Below are 23,428 nucleotides of genomic sequence, written 5' to 3'. Positions count from 1 at the left end.
CGAAAAGTGACTAAATAGTGAGGATCAAGGACGCTTGATATGAGGTTATCAAGGTTTGATTCTTCTGAAACAGCTTCCTCATATTTATTGATAATCTCATTAGTAGACAGTGGGTCTCTATGATAATCAGCATCCATCAAAACTGCAATAGGTTCTTGATTATCATTTGATGCATCTGACATATTTTCCTCATTTTTATAAAATTGTTTATCATGAACATGTGAATCACTAAGATAACTCATACCTGGTTAAACAAGAGAATCACGATGACTAGATCCATCAGAAACTTCTATCGCAGAATGATGAGCTCTATTTGGTGCACCTGCATTGATTGTAATGCTCGATTTATTTCCCGTTTCTTCGTTGACAGTTACTGCGACAATTTCATGAACATTTAACAGGGCATTGTTATTTTGTGAGCTGGACAAGTCACTGTTTGTGCATTCTGTTTCAGGGATAATGGGATTCGAACCCACTACAGGGCATGTCTCTAAAATGGACGTTTCTGGACCACTGGGGGGATCTTGAGTGACCGCCACTGCTTCGTTTACCTTACAGCTTGTCAAGGATTCATGGAGGCTTTCATCGACACGTTTGTACGTTCTGCAGTCATTTTCTAGCTCTGTATGCAAATTGGAAATTAATTCATCAACTTCTGTCACATCTCCAAAGCATGAGTGATTCAGCAGCCGTGTGCGTAAATTGTCTATAAAATTTAATTGGCTCTTTTTGAAACACTGCTGTTGTCGCTATAATGGCAACTGCAATTGATCGGGAGAGATATCCATTTTCTGTTTCTGCATGAATCAGAACAGTAATAGAAAACACAGCCAACCAACCAATGTCGTTCAAGGACACCGGAAAAAAAATTTGTATGCTGATTGTTCGGAATAAATACACTGAATTTCGTCCAATTACAGGCTGACCTTGATTATTTATTTTGAAGATTGAGGGTTAGGAATTTTTTTCACCCCGTTGCTAATTGTTATAACTTGTGCCCTGTGTCTTATTAATGCATAACATAATGATACCACCAACTAGAGAACAGTGAATTATCGATCGAACCAATGACGCATAAAACCCGTACAAGCAGTCAAGAGCCCTTATCGGTCCTGCTTCCCACCTAGCCCAGCCTGTTAAGTCCACTCTCTGAGATGTGAATCATTTATTTCAACCATACTGCGTTTATATATCAACCAGACAGACCACATCGTACCATAAAATATGAAACAACATTTGTATAAGATTTAGCCAAATGTGGCTGTGAATGTGGGAGATAGTAATTAAAAGATAGGGCATAACTCAAGAATGGTAAATCGTATGATAATAGTCTGTGGATCAAAATATAGCTTATGATATAAGGAAGATGAATATGAATAGTTTAGCTACTTATCAATTATAGGATAAAAATGTATGTATAGTATTTGTCCATAAATGGATCTCGAAACTTACCATTCATTCTCAACGGGATATAACAGAAACACACTAACATGCCATATGAATGGAAGGTGGCATGAAAATTTCCGGTTAAGATAAATACGGGCCGCTTTATTTGCTCTAAGTGCAGCTATGTAGATTTTGTGGTCAATAAAAAGCACTTTGTCATACTTTTCGACAAATAGTCTCAAATCATCCGAGTTCACTGGAACAGTGTAGCTGTCCGACCTACGTACGCCCCTAACCCAAACCAACTCTAAACTGATAGTGCGGCTATCTTGCTTCCTCAGTAAGCTCAGAGGGCAGGTTGAATCTTACTAGATTGATGATTTGTTTGGCGCAAAAGATTGCTAAATTACAGTGATAATAGTTGATGAACAAACTATGCTGTGTACTGAACTCCCGAAGTTAATGGAGTAATACTTGTTACAATTCCTAATATTGACTAGTCATGGTGAACAACGCAACAATCAGGAACTGATTTTCTGACGCTAGGATATATTCAACGTTAGAAAATGATTTGGATAGTGATATGGAGGAAAATGTAGGACTAAGTAATGAGCTATATTTATTGTTTAAAGCAGTCAATCTATTGGTTTTCCACCCTGTAAGTTTCCATCGTATTACTGATTCACTAATTTTAAATAATGCCAGTCCAATGCATTCGAATTTATTTACTGGCTAGACATTTGTAGTCACATACATATGTCGTACACTTCGATGTCGTTTTAATCAGTTGTAGATCAGTGATAAATGAGTGATAAAATCTGTGTTTGTTGAATAATTAAATTTCTACATGCAGTCATACGTTCTTCTTTTCTTTGAACAATATCAGTCTTCTGTTTAACAATTAAAGAGTAATAGTTTCTTCCTAGTCACAGTAGACATCCATATCAGTAGTAGTATCATCATTTTCATTCAAGTCAGTTCAACCAATTCTCAGTATTGCTTCACTAATCTTGGAACCTGTCCCTCATTTTATTGAGTTAATATGGAATGAAGTCGTTAAGATCTGTTTGGTAGTTAAGAGTGAGATATTATACCAGACCGTTCAGGGCACAGAAATATGATTGACAACACTAAGATTGTCGACTAAGCAGAAAGAATTAAAAGCTGAATATGTTCAAGAATGCGTGCTTGAATTTATTGTTCTCGGCTCAAGACAGTTTCTCTGTAGTTAAACTGGTTATCTTGGTAATATTTAAGTGGGCATATTATTAGGTATAAGGAGTGTTAGAAAGACAATATATTATAATGTTTAACCGTGAATGGATTTTTACATGACTGAAATTAAAACTGGTCGACAGCATGATATTTTTCGAAGTATAAAATGATAGTCTTCCTCAGACCTAACATAACCTCATCTCATTTTATAACTTCAAAACACATTACATTTTGTTTGGTTTATGTTCACATGAACCAGACTCTGAAATTTAGCTGACTTAATGTTAAGGAGGTAGAAATAGGAAAAACAACCATATGTATTCATCATATTGCAACAGATAGCTGGTTAAATGCATTTCTGTCGCGTTTTGTTGGTGACTGTGACGTGTAGATCGATATCAAGACTTTAGGAAACCAAAATTAGAAATCACGTAATAGTTTAACTTGAACAGACCGAAATGTAAAGTAGTTCAGGAAGCATATAAACTTCGTTTTTCCAACTTTAATAATATGTTATACAGAAGGTGTCAATAATTAGATAGAAATAGATAATCATTATGACATGTACAAATCGTTACTTGTGTTTAATGTTGATAAACGTTTCTGAGATATTAAAACAACTGTACTCCAATAATGTCAGTCTATTTTGAAGTGAATAGTATTTTAAAATCATAACAAATTCAATTGAAGCCATTCTTCTCTATAGAGATTTAGAATAGTTCGATCAAGTTTAAAGAAAATAAATGAAGTAGGCAAAAGAGAAATGGAAAATATCATTGTCTTTTATTCAATGTTAACTAATCAACAATTGTAGGTCATTAATCATCAGGATTAAGTGAAATAAATGTGCCTTTACTACCCATTGTAGTACCTTCAATATCTTTATATTCGCGCATGTAATTCTGAGCGGAAAGTGGACGTTTAGATTCATCGACTTTTATAGAACTTAGGCAACATGCGTTTGAATAAAATGTCTTGAAGTTTTTTTTATCTAAAGCTTTAAAAAGTGAGAAATAGAATAAAAACAACAATATAAGATGATAAATATTAAGTTTCCTATGTAAATTGACACGACATACCAAGATTATCTATGTCTAAAAAAGAAGTCCACTACAGCCCCAATCATTAATTCAATCAGTGGTTCAGAAACTGTATCAAAGTTACACTGAATTCTATATCAGTTACCTATCTGTCCAATAGTCAAATTTCAATATGATGATATGAGCATTAGTTTATATTAATTAGTCAATAACTAAACACATGTATACAATTTACAGCGTCAGTAGATTGAATGGCACTAAATAACAATATAATGAATTAATGGGTCGTATACTTACTTCTTCCTGATAGCCTTCAGTAAGTATTCAGCAATAAAGTGTGCAAAGAATTTTAAGCGAAATTACACTTCACTTCGAATTCGATGTTATATTGTTCAGTTTTTGAATTTAGAAATCTATCGTTATCATTTTTCTACTTATAGGTAATTGTAAGTAACCTGAAACGGGACTTATGTTTTCCTTCGCTCGAAAATTTGTTCGCAAACATATCGTGATAGTTTGCCTACTAAGAAAACGTTAGTTCCTAATTGATGAGCCCTATACGACAACTTTTATTCAGAACACTTACAACATTGTAACTACACCATTTTCTTAGCGTACCTATCACCTTCTTACACTGTATACCGAATACGATTCTTTGTTTACAGGAATGATGACTGTTTTTGTGTATGGTCTAATCAAAATGTTGTACTATGAGATTATGCTTTTTGTTTGCATCATATTCATCATTTTATTAACAACTTTGTGACAAATGTTCAAAAAGAACATCTCGTCAGATAATTTACTCTTTTTTTGAAATATTGAATTATTATTTGTATCAACCTGATCCTTCCTGTAAAATTGGAGTTTATCTTATAATTATTCTCAGAATATATTTTCTTATTATTCATATTATTATTATACTCTTCAGATTATCTGGTTGAGGTTAAGACAATGGAAATACTCAGAAATGATTGTAACTTAACATGAACAGTGTAGAATCTAACCAAAATATGTATCAAATAGGTTTTCATCAGAAAAATAGATATTCATAGGCGAAAACGAGGTTAGTAATATAATAATAGAATCATTAATAATAAAATAACTAAACCAAGATAATCTAGTTCGAACTGTTAACAGCCATATCGATACATATCATGACTATCATGCTAATATTGATCAGGAAATCTACATTATCTCACTCCTTCCCAATAAGTAGTTAATCTGTTGATTTGACTACTCCAGTCCTTTCATCATAGTTTTATGCTAGCCATCGGTGCATAACACGATAGATTGTGGTTAAGTATGAGTAAAACCTTATCAAGCTTGACTGAAACTATTTTAAACTAAATATCCACCTTCATTTAGAAAGATGCAAATTTTTACATTTTATGCGAATAGATTAACTCACAAACAATCAGTTGCACATAATAATGAGAAACAAAACCGGTTATGCAGCAGATAAATTAGTAGTTCTCTGAAGTTATAGAAGATGGATTATGAGTATAAAAATCAGATGGACAATTGAACCATTGTGATCAATGAATTGAGCATAATATGAATTCTATGTGGAAACAAATACTTTTTACTACTTCGGTATCTATCAGTATAGGGTTGCAGAGATTATTAAGCTTATGATTGAGATCATGAATCGATCAATTTTGGATTACCATTGGAAACCTGAAAGCACTGGAGCTAATGAGTGTCAGGTAGAGATATGTATCTACTTCATACAATGTACGATGGTCGTGCAATTTCGTGGATTATTTGAATTTAGACATTATAGTCGTTGGATGCCGGTTCAGTGGTCTAGAGATTAGGCGTTCGCACGCGAGACCGAAGGTTCCGGGTTCGAACTTTACTCTAAGAGTCGTGAGTGCGCACTTCTGAGGAGTCCCGTACTAGGACGGGACGGTCGTCCAGTGCTTCCAAGTTTTTCACGGTGACCTAACATTAATCGATTCATGCGCTCAATCAAAACTTCAATGTCTACTAGCATAATAAAAGTGTATTCAGTAGAAAAACACAGTTTACAAGTAATTAATGTTAAATTTGTCATTCTTTATTCAGATGTAATTTTTCTGGAAGCTGCAAAGTTTAAACGACGGTAGATTAAAGAAAAAAGTGGTAACTTTACTTACCAATTAAATCTTTAACTGGACCATTACACCCTCCATATTCTTCTGGCATGATTTGTTTCAAACCAGGTATCTTTTTGAAAGCTTTTTCCGTGTCATCTTTAATTCTTATAATCTAGTCGTATTAAAATTGTGTGTAGATACGACAATGAAAAGTGTTATTAAATGAAATACATTTAATTTAATGATTCTTTTATTCGTTAGAACACTAAGGTCTGGAACTATGTTTTTTTGCTAGTTAATACTTGAATTTCTCGACTTGAAACTAGTAGCTTGTTTAGTCAACCTTAATTTCAACAGTTTACTGTTCACACTTATCCTGTTATTGTTTGTGTATTTATTTTAATTGTCTTCTCTTTTGACATAATTTTTGATCTTATAGTTGCTCGTGATCTCAAACCTCCAAAATTTCCTTATCAACTCAAAATCTTGATCCCTCTTCTCCGCTACATTCAATTGGAAAAATGTCTTCCTTCTATCTTTTCATTCTAACATGAATCAAAGATATATGAATTGTTCTAGTAAATATGAGAATTTCCATCAAAGGTACTTATTAACACTATTATACATCAAATCTGACTGATTCGTTCCAAAATAATTGATTATTTAACACACAGTGTTCGGTAGAGTCGAAATGTAATTTTTTCCAAAAGAAAGAATCAACATTTAAATGGTATATCGACGTCACCAACTTCTGTACCAATAAAACTCTCACAATTGTACCAGTCCATTAATACGATTCCCTGAGAGGTTCAAACTTGTCAGAGGATCATTTTTAATGGTTTTAACAAGAAAACATAATTTATCTTTGTACTATGTGATCAGAGAAAATCGATTTTAACAAGAAGTGCTTTTAATATCTGATACTATCTATTAATAAACCTACAAATAGTATTATTTTGTCAGAGAAAAGAAACTAAATAGTTCATGCTTTTTAAAAATTTGTATTGAATGAATGAATAGGTCAACAACTTTATTTTTACACAGATGGTCAAGAGGTATCTAAAGAAATGATTGCGATTAGCTGTTTCGAAAACTTTTAGATAATAGTTTTGACAGTAAATCCATATATCACAGGCTGGTAAATGATAAACTATCTTGAACCAGAAATCATATATTTATACCCTCCTAGTTTGTATAAACCACTGTTTTACACTAGATTATATACAAGACCTCCAGGTTTCACATAGGCATAGTTCTCTTATAATACTTTGTTAATATCTTATAGTTCACATTTTCAATTACACTCAGTGAGGTATAGCTGTCTGTTAGTACCATATGTAATATCTGTCTTACCAACTACATTATCATTATAGGGGTTGTGGAGATTAATAAGTTTTTGATTGAGATCATGAATCGATTGATGTTAGACCACTGTTGAAAACATGGAGGCACTAGAAGGCCGTTTCGTCCTACTTTGGGACTCCTCAGCAGTGCACATCCACGATCCCGCTCGCGGGATTCCAACCCGGGGCCTTCAGTCTCGCGCACGAACGCTTAACCGTGACCAGTTGAGCTTATCCGTGTCGGGTAGAGACAGGTATCTACCTCAGTACAATGGAAGATGGTCGTGCTAGTTCGTGGATTGGTTGAAGTTAGACACTAACATCATTGGATGCCGGCTCAGTGGTCCAGTAGGTTGAGCGTTTGCGCGCGAGACTGAAGGCCCCGGGTTGGAATCCTGCGAGCGGGATCGTGGATGCACACTGCTGAGGAGTCCCAAAGTAGGACGAGACGGCCTTCCAGTGCTTCCAGGTTTCCAACAGTGGTCTGACATCAATCGGTTCATGATCTCAATTATCAACGACATGTTTGATGTTCGGGAACTCTTCTCAAAGCCATTCACTGTTATAACATAAAATTATCAACCGGTATATTGCCAGATCACAATTAAGAACATTTTAAAATTAAAGAAAAATAGCATAAACATTTTATCTTGCTACATATTACTAGCGAACTACAGAAGCTGTAACCAGTCAACTCATGGAACTGGAGCTAAAACAGTCAGACTTGCATCAATTATTCTGTTAGCTGTATGATACTTATTGGTTAATCCATACACTACGTTGAATTATAAATCTTACTGTACACTTAATTAAAAGAAGAACAGTATAAAGGAGGGTATAGGGAAAAAAAGCAAAGTACTAAGAGGAATATAACTTACTCGTTGTCGCATTTTATCACTTAACCAAAATTCAAAAATTTTGAAACCTATATCGAATGCTTTCGATTCTTTATAAAATATAAGATGTTTAGTACGTCCAGGAGTAGCTTCCTAGAATAAATAAAAATCAAACAGAAATAATTCATCATTCATATGATTAACATGTGTTGATAAAAGCGAAAATTATAAATTGTCAGTTTCACTGAAATAATGAATCGATCCAAGTTAGATCATCAATGAAAACCTGGAAAAACCGGACGGCCATTTCGTCCTACTATGAGATTTTTCAGCAGTTAGTATCCATGATCTTGTACACCTTCCAGTGCTTCCAGGTTTTCATTAGTGGCCTAACTTAAATCGGTTAATGAATTCAGTGAAACTCAACAATCACCACAGCCTCATAAAGAAAATTATTATATGATAACTAGTGACTAGCTTTGAGACGAACTTTCCGGAGTTCTAGTGAGAAGCCGTAACCAGAGGAGCTAATTCCTGTCGGATGTGAGGAAGGTGCCCACCAAACACGGTGGAAGATGGTTGTTCAATGAAATTCAACAATTTACATAACCCATTACTGAAAATCAACTTGTCAATATTGTAAGTTGCATCTAATACATAACGAGGAGTTAACTGAGAATCTCTGACATATAGCTTATAGGTTACGTTAGAACACTACTGACTGATATAGTCTTTCATTACACAAAATAATGATGTTACAACTATTAACAATGAATAGCTAGTTATATCAGTCAATTAAATCCAATGATATTATTGAGGTGGTAGTGTAGAAAGTTAAACGAAACAAAAAGATAATCAGGCATGCTGGTTCATAACTGAGTGGTAATCAACGTTAAGTTTGTCTAATCCTTTATATTGGTTGAATTCTATTAATAAATTTGCAGTTTGGCCACTAGTTTAAGTGAAATTGCTTGCAATATGTTTGGATTTTAAGTCATTCGAAGGAATTCGGTAAGAAGCCCAATGTTTCGTACTGGTTAGTATTGGTCAGAATATAACATCTAGGAACTTAAGTAAAAGATGTTCCCATCAGCTTCATGGTCAGATACCTCACTACTGGGCTGTTTTTAGCCTCATTTAGTCCCATTTAGGAATGGTAGGCACTAATTAATCCTCTCAGAGAAGATTAACGTTACAGCTATCAAGAAACCTCTATTTAAAGCTTCTTAACAACTGCTTAGGATCACCTAACATGAATGCTTGAGTTTAGAAATCATTTCGATTTGGCTAGTGAATTTCTTTATGATTAGTTTGTAAAAAAACTTATGTTAATCAGTACTATATATATTTCTAAATAATTTTCATCACGAACTGACATAAGCTGAAGAAAAATTTAAAATCACTGAGAAGTGGACAACTATTAAACTACTACAGTTTCCGCAAACCTCCATTCTGACAATAATCACCATGCGCTCATTAACAAATGGCTTCAAGATGGATTTCCTGAAGGTCTAGTGAGATGCCATGACCAGGGAAGTCCAACTGTGTCTTTTGTGAGGCATTTACTCACTGAAGACAATGGTGGACGGTTGCGCAATACCGTGGATCCGTTGAAGCTAGACATTAACACCGTTGGAAGTCGGCTCAGCGGTCTAGAGGTTAAGTTTTCGCGCGCTAGACCGAAGGTCCTGGATTCGAGTCCCACGTGTGGGATAGTGGATGCGCACTTCTGATGAGTCGTATATTAGGAGGGGACGGCCATCCAGTGCTTCTAGGTTTTCAGTGGTGGTTTAGCTTAAACTGACTCATGAATTCAACCGTTAAATATTTTATATTAGTTTGAGACTCCTCATCAATGCACATACATGAGTACTCGAACCCAGAACCTTCAGTTTTCTCTTTTATCGAAATAGTTTTGAACTAACGATCTATATTAGTAGATTTAGTCAACTTGTGGTGCTACGCGACTTTTATCGAATGTAATCAATGATTTATTGTTTTAATCTTGACTCTCTTTGTTTTATAGGGAAGTTTAACCATGAAACTAATCAGGAGTTAGCATATGATTAAAATTAAGCGAATCGAATTTTATGATGTAAGGAGTGGGGTTCATATCTTTTTATATTTTTTATTAGAATAAACAAAATAATCGATTACTTCTTCTTTTTTTTTGAGATTCATTTACCTGTAATAATTTCATTGAGCTTTTCGCTGTTCTTGGGTCAGTCCATTCACTGACTTGTTTAGCTGTTGTTCCTGATAAATCAATGAAAATACCGACTCCTCCAATTTGACATTGTTCGTCGAAAATAAAACGTTCAAAATTCATATTATTCAAAGCTCTCATTTGTGTTTGTGATAAACGATCAGATTGCCAAGCCTCTTTAAAAAATTATTTATTTTCACAGTGATTCAATATATTTATTAGAAAAACTTACTCAACCTTAGTATAAACATGTGTACTCCACTGTCTACGATACCCAATGGAACAAAAATGCTGATTTGAAAAGAACGGATAAGATATACATTGTACTGATTGATAAATCTTAAACAAGAAACTTTGAAACTGAGACATTCAATATACAATGACTATAGGAGACAGAGTAAAAGGGAAATAAATTTCTTAGAAAGATATACTGTTTCTACCTAGATGAATGTGAGTAATTAATAATAAGATAATGTGAAGTAATTGGTAGATTATATTTTGTTGTTGTCATCATAATACATGAGTGATGACTGAAATTAAATAAAAATCTAGGTTTCGACATAACCTTAGGCTTAATTACTGATCCTTCAAGTTTTTTTAGTGTTGATTTCACATATTTTAAAGGTGATTTTCATTATGAATTGTCATCGTTAAGATGGATGTTCTGGATATTCTAGTTGGAATTTTAGACTAACATAGTTGTCTGAATCTACAGGAAATTACTAACTTACTAATCGTTAATATTCACCTGGCAAATAGATTGGAGTTGGAAATTTGGACTTCTGGCTTCTGATTAAGTGAACTGACGTTACTATGGTTACCATGAGGTTCAGAGACCTTATTTTCGAATTCCTTAGGAGTTTTAAATGCTCAATTTCGAGAAATCCAAAAAACGAAGAATCTACTTACTAAACATCGATTTTCAGTGATTTATTGAAGAATCAGTTGACTGATCTGACTGCATATCATCACCGTTTATGATCGATTCGTAATAAGTAATGACTCAGATACTACTTATTCAGTTAGTGTAAACCAGGAGCTGATTATCTCAGTTTGTAGGACAGCATATTTGGTGTAACTAATGAAAATGTATATTATTCAATACAGGAATGATAATCTCAGTCTTTCAATGCTCAGAGAGACAAAACAGACATATACACTCATCATGAGTCTAGTTACAAATTTAAGTGCACATGAAATCAGGTCATTATTGATCGTTCATCTGATATTGGTTCATGATTATTATTATCTGAAAATTATCTCTTTGTTCATTGTATTATTTGAATACTTAAATAGCGTATCTGTCTAAATAGTCATATTGAGATCAAAACGTATATTGGTTGATGAAGCGGGTGTTCTTATTGGAATTTTTGCAAATAGGAGTGAACTATTGGAATTTCTCTGTATGTTGACTAATTATCAAACAGTGTAAAATCAAGGGCTGACTGTGAAGATTATTTCTTTCAAGAATGTAGACTTTTTAGCAGTAAAGGTTCTCAAACTCACTTTAGACTGAACCTAAGATCTTTCGGACCTCAAAGGGAGCACTCAACCTTTAGACTAATCAACCATTTAATGATGTAAACTGCAAATTAAACAATTTCAACTGACACGAAAAAATTATTCACTTACCCGGCATCTAGATATACGTCTACAATCGGATCAGTTAATTTTGGATACTTATACCATTCTGTAATCCCATGTTTACTTAAACAACGTACACTGCAGAAATTATCAATGCGTTTCTGTGCAACCGAATGATCATAATGTGCATAACGTAGAAAACCAAGCAAGAAAGCATCATCTTCGTGTTTTAAACATTTTTTTTTTAAGAAAAGGAAGATAAATATTTGAATAAAGTTACTAACAGAAATAATAGCAACATCTAAAAAACATATCACATTAAATTGTTATTGATAAATCACTCTGCAAAAGGTTTAATTCAGGCTGACTTAATATTATTTATATACTAATCCAATGATAAAGTATAACTGTAATGAACGAGAATACGGATGGTGACAACCAAATGTATTTCAACTCAAAGTTACAGAGTTCTTTCACCAGATGTGAAAACTTTAAGTCAAATACTTCATTTGCAAATCCTCCGTCAACTGTCTCAAAATTCATCGGTCTTTCATTGCTATAATAATTACTCTCTGTTCCCGTTCTTTTCGATTCGATCTTCCCAACCTTCTGTTGTCAGGCCTTCCACTTCTGTCTGGTGTTATATATTACTTATGTCGACATAAGTAGCATATGCCACATGATGATTATAAACATCTTTCATAATCTTTTAATAAATCATGATGAATAACTCATTTGTGTAGGATTCTGAACTTCACATTTATGTTTAGGAGTGCGGTCTATCATAAGCTAAGTGGATAACGCGGTTGAGTTTGGAGCGAACGGTACTGAATTCGAGTCCTGGAGTACATCCAGATGACGACTCACAAATAGGATAAAATCAGCGTTTTGTATTTCATTGTTAGCCACCGTCTAACTATGCTTATTATCAGGAATGATCATAAATTTGACGATGAACTTGTTCTATTCTGAGTTAGATCAAACAAACTGCACAAACATTTCAAGCGTAAAATGTACATGGATGAGTCAAACTTGTTCAGGCAGTTACGCGAATTTTATTTTAAGATGTTATGACTGGACACTTGTAAAACCGAGTCTATTGTTTGGATGTACTGAACACTTTCTGTGGAGTTTCTCTTACTCTCATCAAACTATTGTTAATATTGGCTACTTTGATTTCCTAAGTGAATATTGATGAAAATTCAACTTTTTAACAATACTGTTGTTGTGCAATCTATTGATTCTAAACTCATCTATAATAATTGATCACTGAATAATGGTCGACGTTTAGTCCTTGGTTCGGAATAAATTTTATCTGTAAAGCTGTAACACGGTCACTAGTCTATGTGACTTGACATCGTGTGGGCTTTGGTTTGGTGTTTGATGGTCTGTGGGAAACCTTAGATCATGGTTTTGTGTCAGTCGGTACTTATCAGTAGGAGTTACCTATAATTTTGAGGGAGTTGAGTTTTCTCATTAATTACATAATATCTTTAGATATTACAGTTAGCATATTCGTCTTAATAGACGAATTGAGTTGCCAACTATTCATCGTCAGTTTCATGAATACCTGTAGTATGCAATTCTTTCCACTTTATAATTTTTGCATAGACCAGAAACGGTACCTGTAACAGATTTATGTGAAATCATCTATGTTGTAGACTCCATTCATCTGTTTACGATCTAGAAATTAGAATGTTAGTTATCATTAAGGCTTATAAGTTTATTTACTACATATTATCACGTTTACAGGAAAGTACTAATCGAGGTTGATAGTGTCATTCTTAATTCTATTAATTTAAGAGATAATTGGTGGTGAAGATTTCTCGGTTGAATGGATGATTTTAGGTGGAGGTTTGATCACGAAGCTACTTCTATTCTTCTGAACAACATCATTAACACGAACTTCAAGTAGAAGTGAGGTATCCGAATTTATCCACAAACGATTGACATTTTGTCCTATCGTTCTTGACCGTGATTGGCTATTGTTGATTAGTTTCCTGTTGTTGTCTGTATATTTATTTTGATTGTCTCTCCCTTAGACCTAACTCTTGATCCTTTATAAGTCCATGATTTTTTTAAACGCTTGACCAATCTAACTGATTTCTGTGTGTTTACTGACTGTTCACTAATCTGAGTGCCTAGCTTCTAAAAATTCTCTGCTCTTCTTTGTATTTCCTCTGTCCAACTTCTCGGCATCTCAGTTGAATATATTGTAGTGACTCACGTTTATCACGAGAACACGACTGGTTTAATAAAAACAATTATTATTATAACCAACTGTACCAGTGTTTGTTTTAATGTGCTTTTGTTTGACTGTGCTAATGACAGCTATTTTGTGCTTCCACTCTTATACTTACACTTCGATTTTAACTTCGCGCGAATTCGGTTACCTTCTGTAACCAAGGTTGTATCCTGGCACGTTCTCGGTATCCTTTCGATGCCACGAGATCGCCATCAAATATAACTCGACTTGGTCCATTAATTGCCTTCTGATATTTGGCTTCTCGGGGATTTTATGGAGTCATTTGGAACGAGCTTCTTACGCCTTCTGATCTATTTGGCACGTGTTTCTTGGTAGCGGTGTTCATAGTTAATCTCAACTCGACGCCACGCTACAATTGGTAATCGCAATCCGACTACAATATATCCACAATTAAAGGCGTGCATCGATAATGGTAAAAATACCATTCAGTGTTTGCTAGCTAGTTAATGTTCATTCAGACAAAGATGAAGAGCTCGTCCACTTTATTTGATGTAATGTTTCTCTTAGTTGAAACAGTTTGTTGTATATATGATGTTTGGCTTTTCTTCTTGATCGTTTCAGCTTTTGACTGAGTGAGATTGCAAATTTTATGTTGTCCAAAATGTTGTAAATCAAATTGTTAATCTTTTCTTGCTCATTCTTTTTTAATGGTAAAATTCAGATTTTCAGTATAGGGTTGTTGAGATTACTAAGTTTTTGATTGAAATCATGAACTGATTGATGTTAAACCACCATTGAAAACTTAGGTTCGAGTCTCACATATGAGATCATAGATGCGCACTGTTGAGGAGTCCCACAATAGGATGAAACGGTCTTCCAGTACTTCCAGGTTTTCAATAGTGGTCTAACATCAATCAGTTCATGATATCAATCAAAAAAATTCAAATTTGTTGACTTCTCACCGTCGCAAACGGTTTGATTTTTGAATATTTGGTAGAATAACATTTCATGTATTGTTTTGACTAAAATAATTTTATTCTTTATTTTCTTGGTTTATATTTAGACTTATTTGTTCATTTTAACTTGGCAATCCATCTGTCATTTTCAATTTTGTACTAAAAATTACAGTCTTATTTATTAATATTTTATTACTTTGTTATCGATATGCTCCACAGTCCTTTTTTGTGTCTAGAATACTCATCTAACTAATCAATAAGTAGTTAAATAGACGAAGAATTTTTTGTATATCTGTTGACCTTATATTGATTTGTATCCATGATATCTTCATATTTCACCAAGCATTATACTATAGATACGATTTATGTTACATATATGCCCCCTCCCATTTTTTAAAGAAACAGTTTATGTGATTCATTTAATATCACTACTTTAAACTGTAAGTAGCTAACAGAATCTATATAAACTCTATATTTATAACAGCCTCAGTACTAATTAATTGGTACTGAATCTGTTGTGTATTTTAAAATGTATACACCTATGCTAATGTAGAGTCATAAAGAACAGTTAATTGAAAAGAACCATTTTCTAGAGCAATTTGTTATTGTTTATTAAATAAATGTGTACTCTATATACTCTCTCTCTCTCTCCATATATATATTCGACTATACTTAAATTAAGTAATGAACATAAGTTTATTTTACTAATGCCAAATAAAATCTACTCATTTAAACGAAAGAATAAATCATTTAATTATAATTGTGGTTAAGTATCGATTAGAATGTGCCAATGGATGATGTGCACAAGTGAGTCATGGAAACCATAATAATAATCTTAACCTTTTAATTAAATAAATAATAGAATCAAAATATAACTTGTCACCAAATTCAATTATTTTCTTTTATTAAACTAAACAAACTTCATCATATACCTATTAACAAGATTATATAACATTCTCTTCAAGTTCATGTTAATTTACTGATATTATCTAGTTTAATTAATACTAGGAATGGTTATATATATATATATATATATATATATATATATATATATATATATATATATATATATATATATATATATATATATATATATATATATATATACATATATATAGATTCTAAGGTATCAAATTAGAAAGCTAACAAGAAATGAATCCATTTTATTTTTATTACTCATGGTATTCAACAATTTATTTACTTGGAATTGAATACTTGTCTCTTCTTATAAGTAACAACTATTACAAAAAGAATCGATATTCACTTAAAGCTTTAAAAACGTTTTGTTCAGAGTTCATATTCTTTGAATATATAATATCGAAATAGTTCAAATCTATCAGAAGATATTAGTTTTCACAAAGTTAGTAATATTTCATACTGCTTAGTGTCTGTAAATGTAAAATATAAATTAGTAATAATTATCATTCTACTAATAGATAGTTAAAAGTGTGGTGTGAAATACTTAAATTCACATAAGTAGTATATAACGATAGTTAAGAATAGAATGTATTTCAGTAGAAGATTGAAAAGGAAAAAAACGGGAATGGAAAGTAATTGATATGAAAATGCAGGAACAATGAAATCTGAAACGATGGACTGATATTTGCATAAGAAACAGTGAAGTTTGAGACAATTGATTAATATTTTGCAAATTAAATATTTACTGTATTGTACTCAAATTTTAGTGAGATGTTCTGTAATTTCGGATTGAGACACATTCACTCGTGTTCTTGTTTACTACGAAAGTACTTTATGGCAAATCCCAGAGTCTCCATAATCATTAGTATTTAGTGGAGGCCCGTAGTTTGATTTTGTCCTCATTTAGATCGGACGATATTCGTTGAAGGGCTCACCATTTTAGTGGCCCGTGGATCTAACTCCAAGATCGTATGAATGATTTTTATCGCCTATTCTCATATATAATCGTCGACTTAAATCGCGTTAGTCAATAACGGAATTAAATAAGTCGAATAACGAGAATCGACTTGTGAATACATATATTTTGTATATGATGCGATTGAAACAGAGTAGAGTAAAATGACACGCAGGAAAGATGGCTGGGAAGCCAACTTCATTTTAGTCAAGCTTTACTCAATATTTATAGTCAGACAAAATAAAGCTACAGACGTGTGATTAATAGGATAAAAAGGACACACACATATACGCTCATATAAAAACAGTCTAGATTGATAAGCGAATAAATAACAGGGTCAAAGTATGGCTCGAGTAGAATGAATAAAATGGGATGTCCGGAAGCTAGAATAAGGTATATGGGCTTGGCATAATAACTGACACTACAAGTAAAGTGTATATTTTTTTAATCACCAAAGTACTAATATCTTGCCTTAGAGATTCAAATCTAACTTATATTACAGTCATAGATGTGATCTTTCAATTATTCAGATCAGAGACTACACTTTTTTCTCTCTCTCACAAAAACTGAAATACTTATACTGTTTAATCATTGAATAATAACCGGTGTCATTTCATCTAGTTCTTTAGTATGGATTTTGAATTCACTAGTTGTCATTTTAAGTGACCTATAACTAATCTTATTTTGAAAATGTTGATTCTTTATATCATATAATTTTATGTATTTTCTAAAGAAAACTTTTGTCTGATTTTGGTTGAATCAATAAACTTGATACGTTTCTGCGGTCTTTTTATTCATTGTTTACTTTTAAATAAGAATTTAGAACAAAATTACATTAGTAACAATAAAACAACAACATACATACATACAATGACCTATATAAGTTTGATTATTTTGTTTATATTATAAATAAAAGAAAGTTGATCTGGCACAAAGTATCTAGTATAACACAGAATTATAGCGTGATATACAAGAGAATGAAATATTATAGAATTGTAGTTTTGAAGAGAAAAAAATATCAACTATTACTCTGAATAATTTTTGGTATTTAGTGGTATTTCTGGTTAGAGCTGCTTTAATAAGGTTGTTTTCGATGGGATGAATCGCCCAGGACAAATTTCAATGGAGAATCTTGTTGGGTGGCCAATGATCCTCCATGAAAGATAATAGGTGCAAATAAGTAAGTAAGTAATCGTAATTCTATTCACACGGTTGTAGAAAGAAGAATTAGAATGTGTAACATGATTTGTTGTGAATATAGTGGGTTTTTTATACGAGGCTAATTTAACACTCTTATCAGCGACAAAAAGCGTTGTTACGTAACGGATTTCAATGTTATTATATTTGTAGGTACCAAATAAAATGACGATGTTCATTCTGATTGAAATTTATATTGAGTGCTCATTGCTATGTTCTTCGAGTCTGTCGGTGCTGATCGGATTATATTAATAGAATTACATTGTGGTCACAAATCTAAGTAGTTAAACATTAAGCTTACAATATTTTCTATTTTAAGCGGTTTAGGTAGCCAGCTATTTTCTACTAGTATATAGTTAAGATCAAATAAACGCTATTTTACCTGGATTGAAGTACGGGTTTCAGTAAGTTGACATCTTGAAATGTAGACGAAGATTGTGTTTAGCGCTCTGGATAAAGGTAGTCTTAATTCATAATAGAAGTTTAGCACTCGATTAGCATAGCCTTAGTCTCAGAATTCACGTTTTAACTATCCTAAATCAACATTTAAAACACCATTTTGAGCTGAAATCGAAATGTTCATCAACAAAATAAACCTTATATTGTTCAACATAATTGTCATCAACTGTCATGTTAACAACAAAGAACGATTAACTAAAATGTACATGTTCATTTTGAGCTATTGTTTACTAATTCTAGCATTGGAATCCCATATACTTTTTATTATTAACATATGAAAGTCAAATTTAAACCATTCTCATAACAACATACAACCTAATACCTTACAGGTCTATAATTTACGGATGAATCAATCACATTTAGGATAACAGGTCTTGGATTTTGGCGCAAAATTCACTCATCCATTTGGCTAGATAGAGTTTTGGCATTTTAACTGATGTCAGTTCGTGATGAAAAATCTAAATCTGATTCCTAACCCTAACCACCAACTGCAAATTCTAATCGTTATTCTTCACACAGGTCTATAACTGTCGTTTAGCTATAGTAATTGGCGGACATTCTCCAGGTCACTTTAGTGTCGCTCAAAGGTCATCCATAAATTATAATCTTACTATAAGTAGTTTTTTAGTGACAGTATTTGCAGAATATGATAAATTCATCATATTTTGTTTCTTTTTCTTCCACTACATATATAAGCTAATACGTTTAATTATTTGCAATTATTAACATAACACGGAAAAGTGAATTATCAATCAATAACGAATAAGTTGTGTGTAATGTATTTCTAGAAGAAATGGTGGATATCATCTATGGCGTATACATTAAAAAGAGATCTGGTGTAAACGAAATATAGACTTGCGCAGCTGTCGCCCTATAATCTCGAGTAAGAGTATACTGTAGTAGAAAATAATTGTCTGCGAAACAATGGGTAACCTCAATCAATTAAAAGAAAATATAGTACTGACTATCGAAGTAAGATGGAAGAATACAAGTTCAAAAGGAAACATGTTTCTATTCAATTGTCATTCAAATACGATCAACTAATGAATAAAATTAATCGAGTACTAAATGCAACTTTAAAAAGTACATTTCTCCTGGGAAGTTGATTCCTTTATACAAAATACATAGTGGATAAGTATCTGATATTTATCACCTCCGATGGGAAATGTTAATTTATTTGTACATAAAAACATGTACAATGATTTCTGTTCGTTTTAATGAGCACATTCCAAAACATCTATGCCTTAAAAAAAGAAAGCTGCCTATGAAGTGCAACAGAACGCGCTACTTGTTACACATGAGGCACTATGTGGGTGCATTAAATTCATTCATAGTTATCAGTGAACAGTTCAATTCCGCAACGTCAAAATTTACAGAAACCACACCTACTAGGATGTTAAAACTAAACCTTTGTAAACAGAAAGACTCATTGGTAAATCTTCACTTTTCACTGTAACATTTTAAACTTTCTTCGTTGAGATTAATTACAATCACAATCTGGTGGGTTGAACTCATACATTCTCCATTCCTTTGTAATAAAATCATTTTCATATTTTGGAACTATTATCTTAAACAATCATTAAAAGAACCTCCTATTAAATTTGTCATTCTTAACTCCTTTCATGTGACGCGCAACTTATTTGTCATTGATTGATAATTCATTTTCCCATGTTACGTTAATAATTGTGAATAATTAAACGTATTACCTTAGATGTGTAGTTGAAGAGAAAGCAATAAAATACAATGAATTTAGCATATTCTGCAAATATTGTCGTTCTTACTTTGTTTAAAAGTTGTAAAGGGAATCAGCTGGCTTCAATATTCCAATGTTTCGAATAGAAGCATATTATGTTCTTAAGTCCTTATATCAACCTCTTTCTACTGGTTAAGTGGACATCTTGAAATACCATGACGGGTATATGAAAACATGTGCACCATTCACGATTATATTTAAGTGATATCAATGTGTGAATCACTCTTGAATTCAATTTATCTTAAATAAATATTAGTTTGTAAATCCACAAATAGTTTTGAGTTTGTATTTAGAATGATATACTACATATATGTAGAATGAAATTTCAGTATCGAGTCTAGTAGTAGTAGTCTACAATGATGGAGAATACTGAAAATTATTAGTACTTAGTCCAGTAAATAGTGAACATTTGATCTTCGTCTCTTTTTTGGTGAATTGATATAACCGGAAGTATACAGTTAGGTAGTCGTTTGACTTGAAACTGATTCGTTGTATGATGTCATATTCGTAAAGGTTCTTTACTTGTTATTGTAGTCAATCCATAATAATCAGCTCCCACAATATTACAAAATTCAGTTTTCCTGTATGCCAAATAGTTTTGTGTTTTCTCTCGATTAGAGCCGTTTTAGGAATATATGGTAGAACATTTTGGCACACTGATTTAGAAGCTATATGCCTACCTTCAATAAGATTGATATTGATCTCAAAATGTCAATATTACTTCGATTTGTTTCCTACTTAGTCAGTTTACTATTATGCTCTGAAAACAAGACTTAAAACTCATATGTCTGATCTTGTAACTGATCAAATATACATTATGATGTAATGTCTCAACCTATACTGAAGTAGATAATTGATTCTGGTGTTTAATATTTCGTCATATAAATTGTGACCATGATTACTAAAAAGTTATGTAGTCCTTTGAGATTATTTAATTCAAACAAGTTTGAAATTGCCACAATCCATTTATATATGTCAGACTAACCTATAAATATAAGTCGATTTGGTCATTGCTAAAACTAATCCTGTACAACAATTTACATAGTTCGCATATATAGAGAAGTGTATATATGCATGAAATAAGTGTTTTTTCGTAGATAAGGCAAAATCAACAGACTTCTGTACGAAAAAATATGTTTGATAAGTTTAAGAACTATTGAACTAACTGATTACAATTATCTGTATTGAGAAAGATTCCCATAAATGAAACAGAATAGAAGAAAAACCAAGTTTTACTGCAAACAGTGATAACACAAGATCATATAAGATCATTCTTTCGTAAAAATAAGACAAAACTGATCATTAGAATTTAACTCAGTATATCAGTCATAATACAATTTTAAAAAGATGAGTGGATCTAATTTTTATCTGTAACCGATAAATTAATCTTTCAGTCAGTCCTAAATGGAATTCAAATCAATGTTTAACACTGTAATATTGGCTCAGTAATCCCTATTCAAATTTAGTCCATGATCAAGCAAACTTTCTGAATTTATCAAGTCATAAATGTCACCAACTTGAAAAACGATCTGTTACACAATAATTAATAATGTTACGGAGAAATACCTTGACAAATCAGGTAATCCCACGTAATTGACGGTATTATTGGTTAAAAATATTTAAAAACTTCGACTGGAAACATTCGATTACTTTGTTAAATAATCTTTACTACCATTTAAATATGAATGCTTTAGTCTCGATAATGAAAACTATGAGAATGTATTTTGATGAATCTCTAATTCAAAGAATATGACTTGACAATTATATTCGTTTATTAATAAATTCAGTATCAAATTTTATAACTGAAGTTTACTACATCCAGATACATGTATATATTGATATCATGAATGGATCAATGTTATACCACCATTGAAAATCTAGAAGCACTGAACGGACATTCCGTCCTAGTATGGGTCTCCTCAGTAGTGTAACTCCACGACCCCGCATATGAGAATCAAATCCAGGACCTTCGGTCTAGAGCACGAACGCTTAACCTCTAGACCACTGAGCCGGCATTGCGCGACCGTCCACCATTATTTTCAATAAGTAACTGCCTCACAACAGACACGGTTGAACTTCACTGGTCATGGCATCACATTGGAACTCCGAGAAATCCGTCTTGAAGCTAGTCACTAGTGACAAGGACAAAAAAGCCTTTCAGTGTTTTAACATTGATAAATTCATGATATCAATCTAAACTCAACAATTTCCTCAACCCTATACATGTATATATAACAATATATAATATTTATAAGATCGGCAATAAATTATCATTATCTCTAATTGAAATTTTAATTATAATCTTACCTTGAGGTATTGTTAAGTGTTGACATGAGCTTAACCATCGTTTAAAAGCAGTCAAATGTGCTTGGACATGTGCTGGATTTTCTGACAGATTCTTTTTAGCTAATTCTACATAAAATGGTGATAGACTGTTGCTGACTTTGACAGCCATAGTTTACAAAGTAATAAGATAAGGGAATGTTTATCACAGATGAATATCTCTCTCTCTCTCTCTCTCTATATATATATATATATATATATATATATATATATATATATATATATATATATATATATATATATATATATATATATATGTTTTTTCAGTTTCAAAACGATATAATTCTGTAAAATGATTGGTCATTGAAAAGTGCTCACTGTTGGCCAATGTTGAATTATTCTAATTTTTTATTGGTCAATGTAATAAAATGATTAAATGATAAATCGAAATAAAAATATTGTTTCACTTGTGTTATTATTATTAATCAAGTATAGGAATCAGTTTAAATAGATTGTTCCTTGTTTGATTGTTTGGATAAAATGAGAAAGACAGTTAACGTAGAATAATGTCAAAGGGAACAGTTTATAATCGGAAAAGCGTACTGAAATATCATATCAGAAAGGCAAATCTCTTGGAGCTGACACTAACGTTTTTTTCACTGTGGGTACCAATGATATATATAAGAAAATATAAACCGTTTAGTGGAAAAAAAATTTCTGTCTGACGATATCACTTACTAAATTGATGTATCTGGCAACAGATATCAGAAACTGGCATTACTTATGACAAAATTAGGGAGGAAATTAGCGTCACGGTAAGGTGTGTGATTGAATATAGTACTTGTAGAAGCAGAGAACATGCTTGAAGTGATGAAATGCTAGAATCTTTATTATACACATGTATCTATACGGCACTCCCTTTTAGTCTAATTTTACAGATGATTTAGAAGGTTACTTTCGGTGGGATAACGTGGCCATAGCTGGTGAAACTGCTGATCATTTTAAATTTACCT

At 32.4% G+C, this 23,428-nt stretch overlaps 1 protein-coding gene across 1 annotated transcript; it reads right to left on the bottom strand.

The window, feature by feature from the left end:
• Positions 1 to 3,121: 3,121 nt before the first annotated feature.
• On the bottom strand, positions 3,122 to 22,587 carry MS3_00007336 (uncharacterized protein; the record flags this gene model as incomplete). Its single annotated transcript, XM_035730099.2, has 7 exons — positions 3,122 to 3,598; positions 5,780 to 5,891; positions 7,941 to 8,051; positions 10,084 to 10,280; positions 10,337 to 10,395; positions 11,737 to 11,908; positions 22,440 to 22,587. The coding sequence occupies 7 exons, from the start codon at positions 22,585 to 22,587 to the stop codon at positions 3,420 to 3,422; spliced, it is 978 nt and encodes a 325-aa protein (XP_035589266.2). The 3' UTR covers positions 3,122 to 3,419.
• Between the last annotated feature and the right edge of the window lie 841 nt (positions 22,588 to 23,428).

Source organism: Schistosoma haematobium, chromosome 4, assembly GCF_000699445.3.
Source record: "Schistosoma haematobium chromosome 4, whole genome shotgun sequence".
In the NCBI taxonomy this organism is placed as follows: domain Eukaryota; kingdom Metazoa; phylum Platyhelminthes; class Trematoda; order Strigeidida; family Schistosomatidae; genus Schistosoma; species Schistosoma haematobium.
Note: the sequence above shows the minus strand (reverse complement) of the source record. Positions and strands in the feature narration are given on the sequence as shown.